Raw genomic sequence first — 15,277 nt, 5'->3', positions numbered from 1 at the left:
ACTGGAATGTTTTGGGAGCTAGATGTGCATTCCAACTCCTTTTAGGGAGAATCGGAGACTTGGCTTTATAACTGGAGTGGGTCAGGGGAAGAGTAACAGGAGGTATCCACATGCCCATTCAAACTCCCAAGGGACTAATGATTGCTTTCTCCATCAGCTCCCTGGACAGACTCTCAGACAGCAGGTACGAAAGTTAGGGCACTAGATGTGCCCTAACTCTTCTCTTCTTCCAGAGAGAAGCTGGGAACTGACTTTATTGTCTGCTTGCTCTCTACTGAGCCAAAAGGAAGAACCACTGGAAGTGCTCTGGGCCCAGGAGACTAGTGAATGCTGGGCTTCATCAGCTCTCAGAGATAGGCAAGTTAGAAGCCAGTCTCTTGGGTAGCAGCCATAATTGATGGGGTACTAGATGTGTGGTCCAAACCTTTTGCTCCTTAGGGCGAAGCTAGGATTTGAGGGTACCCTCCTGACTGTATGGTGCTGTGCTAGGGGTGAAGTTTATGGCAAGGCTGTGTCTCAACTTTTCCTACCCATTTCAATGTGGTTATTTTCTCAGTCACCCAATGTGCAGGAGTCTCTCAACTAGTTTCTAGATTTTTCTCAGAGGGAATTGATCCACATGTAGCTGTTTGTTTGTTGCATCCACAGGTGGAGGGAGAGTCTGGAGCCTCCTGTTCTGTCCTCTTGGTCTTTAAGTCCCTTTTTGATAAATTCTAATACCTGAATCACTTGTCAGTCTTTTTCTCGTATCTATTTTTTCTCTTGGTTTTTTTTTTGGTAGTTTGTCCTGATTTTTATCATATCTCTGAATTTTCTTATTATACCATGGATGGCAAATTATAGAGGCTTTGGAAGGTGTTACATTCCTCCAAAGAGGATTATACTTTGTTTTGTCAGGTAGATAGAGTACCAGTGATAACCCTGATTTTTTTTTGAAGATTGGTTTTATGCTTTTCTAGGGATAATATCTTTAAATTTTGCCTTTACTATTAGGTCATGGCTCTTCTTGAATCTCAGCTTAAAGTCTGGGGTGTTTACCCCAGGCCCTCCACTTTGAAGGGACTTGAATTCCAGTCTAAGTCCGCCATCACCATGAGGTTGATGAAATTCAGGTTCAGCTCTTTAGCCTCCCAGTTGATACTTTCTTCTGGGTTTCCAGCATCTCACCCTGTATTTGCCAGTGAATTGAAAAAAAATTGTATGTAGATTTTGGCTGCTTCTCTGCAGTTTCATCCTCTCTGAGATTTTCCCACTCAAATTCCAGATCCTCTGGTAGCCGTGAATTCCAACCTCTTTTAATTCAGCCTAGTAAAACTGATGTTTTTGCTTGGGCTCTATTCACCCATGACATGATATGGAAAATATCCTTAGACAAAAAGCTGGGATGATTGTGGCAGTACTTCCTGTGCTTCCTCTCCATCAAAGATTGTAACCCTTTAAGTCCTGCTTGTAATGGTTGCTCTCCAATTCTTTAAATTTCTGTTTTATATATTTTATACAACTTTTATAGTTGTTTTTGGTGGGAGGGTTGGTCTGGTACAAGCTACTTTGCCATGGTTGGAATTGGAAGCTTCCAGTGTTTAAAATTTTATTATAATTATTTTCATATCTAGTGCCATCAGAAAAGGTGACATATGTTCCAGAAATCCTTTATGAGAAACTGTTCTCACAACACAAAGGACTTGCACAGTTAATACATAATGAAATAGGCTCCGTTCGTCAAGGTACATTGATCTTTTCTAAGAGCTGGTCTTTGGATCTGGGCTTGCAAGAGAACCAGAAAGTCATCTGTGATGCACTTCTAATTGCCCAGGACCGTCCACCAGTCTTATACACCTTCCTCAGGGAACTGAATAAGGAATTAAAAGGTTATTCTATACAAACTGCCTTAACTTTAAAGAAGAAACTGGTAAAAATTGGTGGTTACAGTGGGAAAGTGTGTGTCATGACAAAGATCTATTGGAGTGAAGAATCTTCTACATTGACTGAAGGCAATATAAGACTTCTTCATGACTCAAGCTTATCTGCAATTTACCCTAAGTCCTACACTCTTATAACCACTCAAACAATGAGTGACTTGAAGAAGGCCCTTTTTATAGTCTTGAAGAGGCTCAGACCTTTGAATGACCAATTTGACTCTGAGATTTCTCAACACCTCTCAGATAATCAGTATGGATTACTTTCAGAGGAATGAAAAAAGGATGTTTAAATATTGTCTAAGGCTCACCTGAACCATGGAAAGTAGACCAAGCTACAAAGATGTTTTTCATTATATAGTCAATGGTGTTCTCAAATTCTGGAAAATATGCCTCTGAAAAGCTTTGCAAGGAAGACAACATGATGGGACCTTGGAAAATCAAATTTAGTCTTCATTTATTTCTTCCTAAATGGTCTTCATAGGTGTTGCTTAAGAGTTATTAAGAAAATAAATTTGTTAATTATGCTGTGCACAGTTTGTTATTTACTCCATGCATAGTTTATGGATAAATTGCCTTCCACTTTTAAGTTGGGAAAAATGGCAATACTTTTATTTTTAATAACAACAACAACGGAAATTCCCAGGATAGACCCAGAAAACCTTTATAACTTAGAAAAGATTATGATTGATGACATTCAGAGTATTTATAATGGAAATGAAGAAGAGGCAAAATTTATTACCCATCCTGCAAAATTCTCTGCATTTTCTTGGATGACTTTTACACTATTCACTTGGAGGAGTTAGGGCTTGTTGAATTGCTCAGCTGGTACCCTTAAGAACTCAGCAGAATCGTCATTTTAACATTCGGAATTGAAGGTGATACAGAGTTTTCCAGACAGGCAAAAGATAAAGGAGTTCATCACCACTAGACTGGTGGTACAAGAAATGTGAAAGGGTCTTGTTTAAGCTGAAATGAAAGGGTGCTAATTAGTACAGATGGTCTCTGTCTTAAGATGGTTCGACTTAGGGTTTTTTGACTTTATGATGGTGCAAAAGCGATTCGCATTCAGTAGAAACCATACTTCAAATTTTGAATTTTGATCTTTTCCTAAGCTAGTCACATGCGATATGATATTCTCTTATGATGCTGGGCAGTGGCAGTGAGCCACAACTCCCCATCAGCCATGCGATCATGAGGGTTAAACAACCGATACTCTATAGTATATTGTGTTGCTTCCTGCTTCTGATGAGAAGAACAGGAAGGCAATTACTCTTGAGTTGAAACTCAAGATAATTGCCCTGCATGAAAGTAGAAAGCCAGTAATGGCCATCACATGTGAGTTAGGACTTTTGCAATCGATGATCTCGACCATCTTAAAGGATAAGCGAATCAGTGATGCAATGAAATTGCCAGCATCAGTTACATCCACTGTCTTCATGAAGAAATTAGCTGGGCTAATTGATGATATGAAAAAATTTATCGACACTAGAGTGGAATACCAGATACAGAAGTGCATACCACTTAGCCTACTGAGGATCTAGGCTAAGGCAATAAGTTTTTTCCATACACTGAAAGAGCATGCTGGGACTTCCCTGGTGGCGCAGTGGTTAAGACTCCGTGCTTCCAATGCAGGGCCCCCCCATTTGATCCCTGGTCAGGGAACTAGATCCCACATGCATGTTGCAACTAAGAGTTCGCATGTCACAACTAAGGAGCCAGTAGCTGCAACTAAGGAGCCTGAACCACAACTAAGGAGCCTGCCTGCCACTACTAAGACCCAGCACAACCAAATAAAAATAAACAAATAAATATTTTTTAAAACTTGTAAAAACTACAAAAGAGCATGCTGATGATCTTACATATATGCAAATGTTTATAGCGAGGTGTGGGTGATTCCAACGTTTCAAAAGGCATCGTAATTTTCATAACATGAACGTCAGTGGTGAGGCATCAGGTTGCTGATACTAAAGGTACCACAGCGTTTAAGGAAGAACTGCATAGGATAATTGTGGATGAGAAATATTTGCCAGAACACGTATGTAAGGTCAATGAAAGTAGTTTGTTCTGAAAGCGTATGCCAGAGCATACATACATTCATCAGAAGTCCGAGACAATGCCAGGATTCAAGGCATTCAAAGACTATATAATGCCACTTTGGGGTAGAAATGTTGCAAGGTTCAAATTAGAGCTTTTCTTAATCTACCACTTGGAGAACCCTAGAGCATTCAGGAATATGAGAAAGCATATACTTCCCATTTATTGTTGCCATAACAGGAAAGCCTGGATGACATTAGCATTGTTTGAAAACAGGTTTTTGAACAGTTTTATTGTGCACGCAAGAGAATGTTGTAGGCAAAACATTCAATTCAAGATTCTTCTGATCTTAGACAATGCTCCAATGCATCCATGTCATGTCACTGACATGATGTAAAGGTTGTGTATTTGCTGCTGATCACAACGGTACTCATATAGTCAATGGACCAAGGTGCAATAGCTACATTCAGAGCACCCTATTTATGCCAAATGTTTGCATACGCTTTTGAACTGGCTGAATCTGGCCAAATGCTCTGAGAGATCTGGAAAAGTTTTCACATTCTAAATGCTATCCAGAGCATTGCTGTAGCATGGAAAGAAGTCACACAGCAATGCGTGAAGACATATGTGAACACATTCAAAAGATTCTGCTGTTGATGAAATAGTAAGTAACAAGATACTAGTGCTTGAGAAACAGCTAGAGTTGGACGTTGATGAAGAGGATATTCATGAGCTTGTTGGCCTCAAGGCTGAAGAGCTTTCCAATGAGGAGCTGATCAAACTGGAGGAAAAAAAGTTTAAAAGTTGGGGGACTTCCCTGGTAGTCCAGTGGTTAAGACTTCACCTTCCAAAGTAGGGGGTGTGGGCTCGATCCCTGGCTGGGGAGTTAAGATCCCACATGCCTCGCAGCCAAAAAAACCAAAACATAAAACAGAAGCAATATTGCAACAAATTCAATAAAGACTTAAAAAAAAAAAAGTAAAGAAGTTGAGGCAGAGGAAGAAGAAGTTATACCCAAGGCACCAAGAAAGTTCATAGCAAAGAAACTGGCAGAAACATTTACTACTATGAGCAGGGGCGTATGGATATTAGAAGAGATGGACATCAATTACAAGAGGTTCTCAAGAGCTAACAGGCAGATACAGGATACTCTTATTTGCTGTAGAGAAATATGTAATGAAAAGAAGAAACAAACTGTACAGTCAAAACTTGAAAGCTTCCTGAATAACACTATGCCTGCTAAACCATTAGCAAGTATAGATGCCCCAATGCCTTCTACCAGCTATTCTCAAGCCTCATCAGGAGAGAAATTGATGACCCTGTCTCTGTAGCCTCCATATCATCCAGCAATTCATTTTAGTTCAATGCTTCAAACATTCTTCAGGCCTACTGTGCTTTCAGCTCTGTACCTTAATGGTGAGTATCCATATGACCATTCTGGTTTTCACTTTCAGTACAGTGGTCAATAAATTATATGAGATATTCAACATTTTAATATAAAAGTAAGCTTTGTGTTAGGTGACTTTGCCTAACTGTAGGCTAATGTAAGTGTTCTGGCTCATTTAAGGTAGGCTAGGCTGAGCTATGATGTTCAGTAGGTTACTTGTATTACATGCAGTTTTGACTTAAAATATTTTCAGCTTAACGATGAGTTTATTGGGACATAAATCCATCATAAGTCAAGGAAGATCTGTAATAGGAAAACATGAAAGTATAAATCTCACTGGTAAAAGTAAATATATAGTAAAATTCAGGATAATCTGTTATAAAGGTGGTGGTTAATCACTTGTAAAGCTAGTATGAAGGTTAAAAGACAAAAGTGGTAAAAAATAACTATAACTACAATAATTTGTTAAGGGATACACAGGATAAAAAGATGCAAATTGTGACTTCAAAAACAACATAGGTGTAGGGGAGAGTAAAAATCTAGAGCTTTAGAATGTGTTCAAACTTAAGTTGTTATCAATGTAGAATAGACCATTATAACTTGTTACAGGTAAGCTTCACAGTAACCACAAAGCAAAAACCTATAGTAGATACACAAAAGATAAAGGGATAAGAATCTAAGCATACTACTACAGAAAATCATCAAATCACAAAGCAAGTGAGTGAGAGAAGAAAAAAGAAACAGAGGAACTACAAAACAGCAGGAAACAATGAACAAAATAGTACTAAATGCAAACCCATCAATAATTATTTTAAAATTTTTTGTATGTATGTAAGTACAGTTGATTTCATTTAAGTTTCAGGTATACAGTGCAGTGATTCACGGGTTTTTTTTGTTTTTTGTTTTTGGCCATGCCACACGGCATGTGGCATCTTAGTTACCGGTCCAAAGATGGAACCCGTGACCTCTACAGTGGAAGCGCAGAGTCTTAACCACTGGACCACCAGGGAAGTCCCAGACGTCTGTTTTTCAAAACCTACAAAGACCAGGGGAAAACACGAGTGCCATCCCCCACTACCACAAATTATGCAGTCGAGTTTCCCACATTTGGGGAAATCGCAGGGGTCAGCACATCCAGAGTGCAATAGATAAGCCTTACCCTGGGAAAACCACCTTCGTGATCATGCTATCTCCCCTGCCAGGTAAGTATGTGATTCACAATTTTTAAAGGTTATACTTCATTTATAGTTATTCTAAAATATTGGCTATATTCCTGCGTTGTACAGTATATCCTTGTAGCCTATTTATTTTATACATAGTAGTTTGTACCTCTTAATCCCCTACGCTTATTTTTCCCCTTCCCACTTCCTTCTCCCTACTGGTAACCACTAGTTTGTTCTCTGTATCTGTGAGTCTGTTTCTTTTTGGTTATACTCACTAGTTTGTTTTATATTTTAGGTTCTACATATAAGTGATATCGTACAGTATTTGTCTTTCTCTGTCTGACTTATTTCACTAAGCATAATACCCTCTAAGTTGATCCATGTTGCTGCAAAAGGCAAAATTTCATTCTTTTTATGGCTAAGTAGTATTCCATTGTATATATATATACCACATCTTCTTTATCCATTCATTGTTGATGGACACTTAGGTTGCTTCTATATCTTGGCAATTATAAATAATGCTGCTATGAACATTGGGATGCATATGTCTTTTCAAATTAGTGTTTTCATTTTTTGGATATATACCCAAGAGTGGACTTGCTGGGTGATATTGTAGTTCTCTTTTTATTTTTTTGAGAAAGCTCCATACTGTTTTCCACACCCTTACCAACATTTTTTTTTTTGCAGTACGCGGGCCTCTCACTGTTGTGGCCTCTCCCATTGCGGAGCACAGGCTCCGGATGCGCAGGCTCAGCGGCCATGGCTCACGGGTCCCCCCGCTCCGCGGCATGTGGGATCTTCCCGGACTGGGGCACGAACCCGTGTGCCCTGCATCGACAGGCGGACTCTCAACCACTGCACCACCAGGGAAGCTCAACATTTTTTTAAAAATTTATTTATTTTGGGTTGCGTTGGGTCTTTGTTGCTGTGCGCGGGCTTTCTCTAGTTGCGGTAAGCGGGGGCTACTCTTAGTTGCGGCGTGCGGGCTTCTCATTGCGGTGGCTTCTCGTGTTGCAGAGCACAGGCTCTAGGCGCCCAGGCTTCAGGAGTTGTGGCTCGTGGGCTCTGGAGCACAGGCTCAGTAGTTGTGGCACACGGATTTAGTAGCTCCACGGCCTGTGGGATCTTCCCGGACCAGGGCTCGAACCCGTGTCCCCTGCATTGGCAGGTGGATTCTTAACTACTGCGCCACCAGGGAAGCCCCACATTTTTTATTTGTGTTCTTTTTGATAGTAGCCATTCTGACTGTATGAGGTGATAATATCTCATTTGCATTTTAATTTGCAGTTCTCTGATGGTTAACAATGTTGAACATCTTTTCATGTGCCTGTTGGCCATCTGTATGACTTCTTTGGGAAAATGTCTATTCAGGTCGTCTGCCCATTTTTAAATCAGGTTGCTTGGTTTTTTGATGTTATGTTGTATAAGCTATTTTAGTATTTTGGATACTAACCCCTTATCAGTCGTATCATTTGCAAATCTTTTCTCCTATTCAGTAGGTTGTCTTTTCATTTTGTCAATGGTTTCCTTTGCTGTGCAAAAGCTTTTAAGTTTCACTAGGTCCCATTTGTTTAATTTTGCTTTCATTTCCTTTGCTTTAGGAGACAGGTCCAAAAAAATATATTGCTACGACTTATGTCAAAGAGTGTTCTGCCTATGTTTTCTTCTAGGAGTTTTATGGTTTCTAGTCTTAAATTTAGGTCTTTAATCCATTTTGAGTTTATTTTTGTAAATGGTGATAGAGAATGTTCTAATTTCATTCTTTTATATGTAGCTGTTTAGTTTTCCCAGCACCACTTATTGAAGAGATAGTCTTTTCTCCATTTTATATTCTTTTTTAAAAATACATTTATTAATTTATTTTTTTGGCTGCATTGGGTCTTAGTTGCAGCACATGGGATCTTTGTTGTGGCACAGGTTCTTTGTTGTGGTGCGTGGGCTTTTCTAGTTGTGGTGCACGGGTTTTCTCTTCTCTAGTTGTGGCACGTGGGCTCCAGGGCACGTGGGCTCTGTAGTTTGCCGCACACAGGCTCTCTTGTTGAGGCGCGTGAGCTCAGTAGTTGTGGCGTGAGAGCTTAGTTATCCTGGGGCGTGTGGGATCTTAGCTCCCCGACCAGGGGTAGAACGCGAGTCCCCTGCATTGGAAGGTGGATTCTTTGCCACTGGACCACCAGGAAAGTCCCTCTCCATTTTATATTCTTACCTCCTTTGTCATAGATTAATTGACCATAAGTGCATGGGTTTATTTCTGGGATTTCTATCTTGTTCCATTGATCTATATCTTACACTTATACACAAAGTTACTCAAAATGGATCAGAAACTTGAACATTAGACCTGAAATGATAAAACTCCTAGAAGAAAACATAGGTGGTAAGCTTCTTGACATCTGTCTTGGTGATGTTTTTTTTTTTGGATTGACACAAAAAGCAAAGGCAACAAAAGCAAAAATAAATAAATGAGACTACGTCAAACTAAAAAGCTCCTGCACAGTAAAGGAAACCATCAACAGAATTAAAAAGCAACATACCAAATGGGAGAACATGTTTGCAAATCATGTGTCTGATGAGGGGTTAATATCCAAAGTATATAAAGAACTCATACAACTCAATAACAAAACAAAACAAATAATATAATTTTAAAATAGGCACAGGATCTGAATAAACATTTTTCTAAAGAAGACATACAGATAGCCAAAAAGTACATGAAAAAGTGCTTAACATCACTAATCCTCAGGGAAATGAAAATCAAAACCACAGTGAGATATCACCTCACACCTGTTAGAATGGCTGTCATCAAAAAGACAAGAAATAACAAGTGTTAGTGAGGATTAAAGGAAAGGGAACCCCTGTGCACTGTTGGTGGGAATATAATTTGTGCAACCAGTATGGAAAATAGTATGGGAGTTACTCAAGAAATTAAAAGTAGAACTACCATATGACCCAGCAAGTCCACTTCTGGGTATTTATCTGAAGAAAACAAAAACCCTAACTCAAAATACATGCACCTCTATGTTTATTGTAGCATTATTTACAATAGCCAAGATATGGAAGAAACACATGTCCATATATTCTGTATATTCATTAGACACACACACACACACACATATACACACACACAATGGAACATTATTCAGCCATAGAAAAAGAAGGAAATCTGGCCATTTTTGACAATATGGGTGGACTTTGAGGGCATAATGTTAAGCAAAATAAGTCAAACAGAGAAAGACAAATACTGTATGATCTCACTTATATGTGGAATCTAAAATCAAAAAAAACAACCAAAGAAAAAAATTCCCAAGCTCACGAATACAAAGAATAGGGGTGGGGTGGAGGTGCAGAATGGATAAAGGAGGTTAAAAAGTACAAAATTCCAGCTGTAAGATGCATAAATTATGGGGATATTATGTACAGCAGAGTGACTGTGCTAAGTAATACTGTATTGTACATTGGAAGGTTGCTAAGAGAATAAATCTTAAAAGTTTTCAACGCAAGAAAAAAATGTCATAACAATATATGGTGATTGATGTCAACTAGAATTATTGTCGTGGTCATTTTGCAGTATACAGAAATATCTCATCACTGTGTTGTATACCAGATGCTAATATAATTTTATATGCCAATTATATCTAAATTGTAAAAAGTCAACAGAATAAAAAGAATAGATACATGTATATGTATAACTGAATTACTTTGCTGTACACCTGAAACTAACATAACATTGTTAACCAACTATGCTCCGATATAAAATAAAAATTTTTTTAAAGTCAACAGAATATATTCTGTTACTACTTTGAAGGTAATGTGCCCTTTTTTCTTTGTCTTATTTTAAGATTTTTTTCATTGTCTTTGATGTTTAACAGTTTGATATGCTACGCCTATGTATATTTTTGTTTCCATTCATCCTTCTTGGGATTCACATAATGTCATAAGTGCATTTTTTTTTGTCTTGTCAGCTTGGAATTTTTCAAGCACTATCTCTTAAAGAAAAGATCACCCTTATACATGCTCACATCTCTCTAAGATATGTTATGTATACATCTGATGTTTTCGCTGTGTACAATGTGACTATTTTTTATGTGAATTTTCACTCTTCTTTTTCTCTGTATATGCTTCAATCTAAATATTTTTCATTAGCTTTATAGTTCACTAATTCTCTCTTTTGCTGTGTCTAATTTCCTATTAAACCTATCTATTACATGTCTAATTTCAGTTATCATATCAGTCAATTCTAGAATTCCTACTGGAGTCTTTCTATCGATTCAATTGTTTGATGGTTTTTTCCATCTCTCTGTCTCTCTCTTTTCCTCTCTTTTCTTAAGCACATAAATAATAGCCCTTTTTCAGTCCTTGTCTGATAGTTCCATTATTTGGCTTAACTTTGGTCTATTTATAGAGTATGTTTTTTTTCTTCTTGGTCTTCAGCCATAAAGTCCTATATTTTGGCATGCCAGGTAATTTTCAATTAAATGCTAGACACTGTATGAAAAAAAGTATAGAAGATCTAGATGATACTGTCTTCCTCTCAAGAGGATACACACTCTCCTTTGCAAGGCAGATAGAATAGCAGTTGATTATCTTAATCCAGTCAGCGACTTAGCTACTCAAGGAAAGTTTTGACAGTTTTGTTTATCTCTGATTTTTTTTGGCAGATCTCTAATTTGTCTAAAGCAAAGTTGGTTACCTCAGCTTTATAATGCCTTCAGACAGATGTTTTATGTATTATAACTGCCTTTTCTAGCTGTTCTCAATGGAACAGTTGGTTTGCCATATGCTACTCCTTTATTACTGCATACCTCTTTTGTGCACTATAGCAGTATTTCAGAAAATAATTAAATTTTTGTAGTGATAACCAATACACTCATTTGATTACATTTTAATGGAAAAAAGCTGTAATTTTTATCTGAGCTCAAAATATTTTTTTAACGTCTCTATTGGAGTATAATTAATTTACGATGGTGTGTTAGTTTCTGCCAAAATATTTTTATTGTGTCCAACTGCTCACGGGCCATCTTGATATATCATAGGTACCTAAGAAGTATCCAGCTGAACTCTATGCTTTTCTTCCTCTCTTCCAGGTTTAAGGAGACCAAAGAGGTGTAAAAATTAATTTCAGGGCAGAAGACCTGAATAGACATTTTTCCAAAGACGACATAGAGATGGCTAATAGGCACATGAAAAGATTCTCAACATCACTAATCATTATAGAAATGTAAATAAAAACCACAATGAGATATCACCTTACACCTGTCATAATAGCTGTCATCAAGAAATCTACTACAAATAACAAATGCTGACAAGGAGAAAAGGGAACCCTCATGCATTGTTGGTGGGGATGTAAATTGGTGCAGTCATTGTGTAAAACAGTATGGCAGTTTCTCAAAAAACTAAAAATAGAGCTACTGTATGACCCAGCAATTCCACTCTTGGGTATATATCCAAAGAAGACAAAAACACTAATTCAAAAAGATACATGCATCCCAGTGTTCATAGCAGCATTATTTACAACAGCCAAGATGTGAAACAACCTAAGTGTCCATCAGTAGATGAATGGATAAAGAAGATGTGGTATATGTATACATAATGGAATACTACTCAGCCATAAAAAAGAATGAAATTCTGCCATTTACACCAACATGGATGGACCTAGAGGGTGTTATGATTAGTGAAATAAGTTAGAGAAAGACAGATACTCTGTTATCACTTATATGTAGAATCTAAGAAATAAAACAAACGAATGTATATCACAAAACAAAAACAGATACAGTAAGTCCCCTACATACAGATGAGTTCCGTTCCGAGAGCACGTTCTTAAGTCCAATTTGTTTGTAAGTCCAGCAAAGTTAGCCTAGGTACCCAACAAACACAATCAGCTATATAATACTGTACTGTAATAGGTTTATAATACTTTTCACACAAATAATACAGAATAAAACAAACACAAAAGATAAAGAAAAAAACTTAACCTTACAATACAGTACCTTGAAAAGTACAGTAGTACAGTATAACAGCTGGCATACAGGGGCTGTCATCAAGTGAACAGGCAAGAAGAGCTGCTGACTGGAGGAGGGAGAGGAGGTGGGAGATCGTAGAGCTGAAGGTTCGTCAGCAACAGGAGACGGAGGGCAAGCTGCAATTTCACTCATGCCTGACACTGATGGAACATATGTTGGCATCTTTGAAAGTTCACAACTTGAAGGTTCGTATGCAGGGCACTTACTGTATAGAGAACAAACTAGTGGTTACTAGTGGGGAGAGGGAGGGTGGAGGGGCAAGATAGGGGTATGGGATTAAGATGTCCAAACTACTATGTATGAAATAAATAAGCAACAAGGATATATTGTACAGCACAGAGAAATATAGGCATTATTTTGTAATATATTTAAATGGAGTATAATCTATAAAAATTAAATTTCTATATTGAACACATGAAACTAATAAAATATTGTAAATAAACTATACTTCAATTTTAAAAGAATTTAAAAAAATAATCTGCTTTCATTATTTCATTAGGAAAACATACATTTGTGTCTTACATTTTTTTTCCTCTGAGGCATTTTATTTGCACATATGCATTACATCCCTAGAAAAAGAATCAAAGGATTTTCCCTCCTGTGTGTTTTCGTCTTGCTTCTTATGGTCCGTCATGCCAGCTGAGGTTGTCAGTACAATGAAACCAAACTGACAGGACAGGAGCAGCTTATACTGCCATTTTTCTAGATCTTTGAGTCGCACATCAAATCTGGGGCTGATCACACCACACTTATTTAGCCTGCCTGTGAGGTTCACAGCAATCTTCCCATCCCTGTGATCATCGGTGATTTCAGATTCGCCAAAGTAACCACGCTTCATTGTCACAGTTAGAAACCTGACGATGACTTTGGAGCACAGCCTAATAAGAACCTGGCATCTGCCTCTCTTTTCGGCATTGTTGATACTGTTGAGAGCATCAGCCAGGACATTTATGTGCACCATTATGGCAGCATGGAAAGATGGCGAAAGGAGCTGTGTCTTACATTTGTAATAGCAAGTAAACATCTACCAGGCAATAGCTCAGAAAAGCTTCATGAAAAAGTTAAGTTTGAAAAGATGCAACATATCATGGTTGATGAAGCTAAGAATTTCCACACTGACAACAGAGACTACTATGAGGAAAACAATCACTAAAAGGACAAAGAATTGCCCAGGAATATTTTTTTGGTTTTCTTGGACTACTTTCTGTAAATTTGCACCACTTGGATTACAGGGGCCTCCCCACTTCTTAACCTAGCATTCAGGAAGAGAATACACCAGAGTGGTTTGCAATGAGATCCAAAAGCCAAGTACCTGCAAAGAGCAGTGCAGGACGTCAGAGGAAATTCTCCACCTAACATCCCTCCTGACTTTCTGGGGGTTTCCTGGACTCAGGGTGTGGATGGCACTTTAGAGATTAGAGCGAATTGTATTTGGAACATGAGGAGACCCATGTGGCAGAGCTATGCCAGTTCTTTTTTAAAAAGGATCACTCCCTGCAAGGGGTTTGTGTTTTAATAAGCACAGCAGATGAAGCTCCTTAAAGAAATGAGGAAGCAAAGGGTGTAGTCCAGAGCAACAAGGCAGCTGAGGGGCTGGATGAGCACATCAGGTTGGACAGTGTCGTCTGGTTTTCGAACTTGGGAAGGAAGGTCACGTTTGAGATCACTCCAAGCATGGCTGAGACAACTATTGTACAGAATCTTATGCTCTCTCCAGCATGTGTTTCCAGTATGGAAACACAGCTGTATATTCTGAAGGATAACTGATTGGAAGGCCCCCTGACTAAGAAGAAAGTCTGCCTGTGTGTGAAACTAGCTGTTCTAGGTGCTGGGAATCCCGTGGCAGATGTAAACTGGAATCTGTGAACAAAGGAGTACAAAGAATGGCAAAGCACGAAAAGTGATAATATGGTTGTAAAATGGGCTGTCCTTTTTTAAAAGCCTCGCTTTACTCTCCTCCCTCCTGCTAATTTTCAGTCATTGTCCCTATGGGTTAAATCAACCAGAATTTAGCTGGCAAGGGAGCCTATTAATGTCATCCAGTCAGCCTCCCAGGGTCCAGAACAGGATGGAGAATGGATCCCAGAGGGACAAATGGAAGATGTTCACAACACATCTTGTTATTGGGGCTTGTTAGAGGCTTTCTTCAGAACTCTGTCTTCTACAGAACCTTCCATTCCCATTGGGTCTGCTGGGTCATCATGTTAAAATGGCTGGGCATTCTCACTTTGGACCTGCTACAGAGTACTGTCCTCTGGCAGCCTTACTGGTTGCCAGAAAGTAGATTAGAGCTGCATGTCTGAAATTCAGAGAAACCAACCAAACATGGAGCTTCCCTCTTTGTAGTGGGCAGTGAACAGTGCTGTAATTCACTTCTTGGTTTTTACCCAAAGAGGTTCAAAACTTATGTCCACAGAAAGACCTACACACAGATGTTTATATGGAAGCTTTATTCATAACTGCCAAATCTTGGAAGCAACCAAGATGTCCTTCCACACCAGTGCCCTTCCCTTAGTGGAAGAGATTTGGTGCGATTGTAGAGTTAATCAGCATTTAACTCAACAACCCTACCGGTCAGGCCCTTGGCATGGTGCTCAGCCATATCTACCCTGAAAATTATATGGGATGAGTGACCGCTCCAAGGCTTTTTTGTTTTCCGTGGATCTCCTCAGTGGGATAGTTTTGCTCTCAATCTCAATTTTTCATTGTCTATCCTTCCTAGAGCTATCAGAAAAAGGCAATTTACTCTACAGTCTTTGTAAT

The 15,277-nt window shown here is 38.6% G+C and overlaps 1 protein-coding gene, 1 long non-coding RNA gene, 1 other non-coding gene and 1 pseudogene across 3 annotated transcripts in view; 1 reads left to right on the top strand and 3 right to left on the bottom strand.

Moving 5' to 3' along the window:
* SLFN12 (schlafen family member 12) overlaps positions 1–12,486 on the top strand; it is a 34,216-nt gene extending 21,730 nt beyond the window's left edge. Inside the window, exons 4-5 of the mRNA XM_067717163.1 lie at positions 1,614–6,542; positions 11,579–12,486. Of these exons, the coding sequence (XP_067573264.1) occupies positions 1,614–2,194 (581 nt within the window). The 3' untranslated portion in view covers positions 2,195–6,542; positions 11,579–12,486. The remainder of the gene's footprint in view (positions 1–1,613; positions 6,543–11,578) is intronic.
* LOC137212952 (uncharacterized) overlaps positions 1–15,277 on the bottom strand; it is a 44,944-nt gene that overhangs the window by 20,351 nt on the left and 9,316 nt on the right. Inside the window, exon 2 of the long non-coding RNA XR_010937728.1 lies at positions 12,482–12,719. This is a non-coding gene — a long non-coding RNA (uncharacterized lncRNA). The remainder of the gene's footprint in view (positions 1–12,481; positions 12,720–15,277) is intronic.
* On the bottom strand, positions 6,387–6,550 carry LOC137213674 (U1 spliceosomal RNA). The gene has a single exon (XR_010938302.1). It is a non-coding gene; the product is annotated as a U1 spliceosomal RNA (small nuclear RNA).
* LOC137211904 (small ribosomal subunit protein uS8-like) lies at positions 13,084–13,487 on the bottom strand (annotated as a pseudogene).

This window comes from Pseudorca crassidens, chromosome 19 (assembly GCF_039906515.1).
Source record: "Pseudorca crassidens isolate mPseCra1 chromosome 19, mPseCra1.hap1, whole genome shotgun sequence".
NCBI classification, from domain to species: Eukaryota; Metazoa; Chordata; class Mammalia; order Artiodactyla; family Delphinidae; genus Pseudorca; species Pseudorca crassidens.
This window is presented reverse-complemented; position numbering and strand designations above follow the sequence as displayed.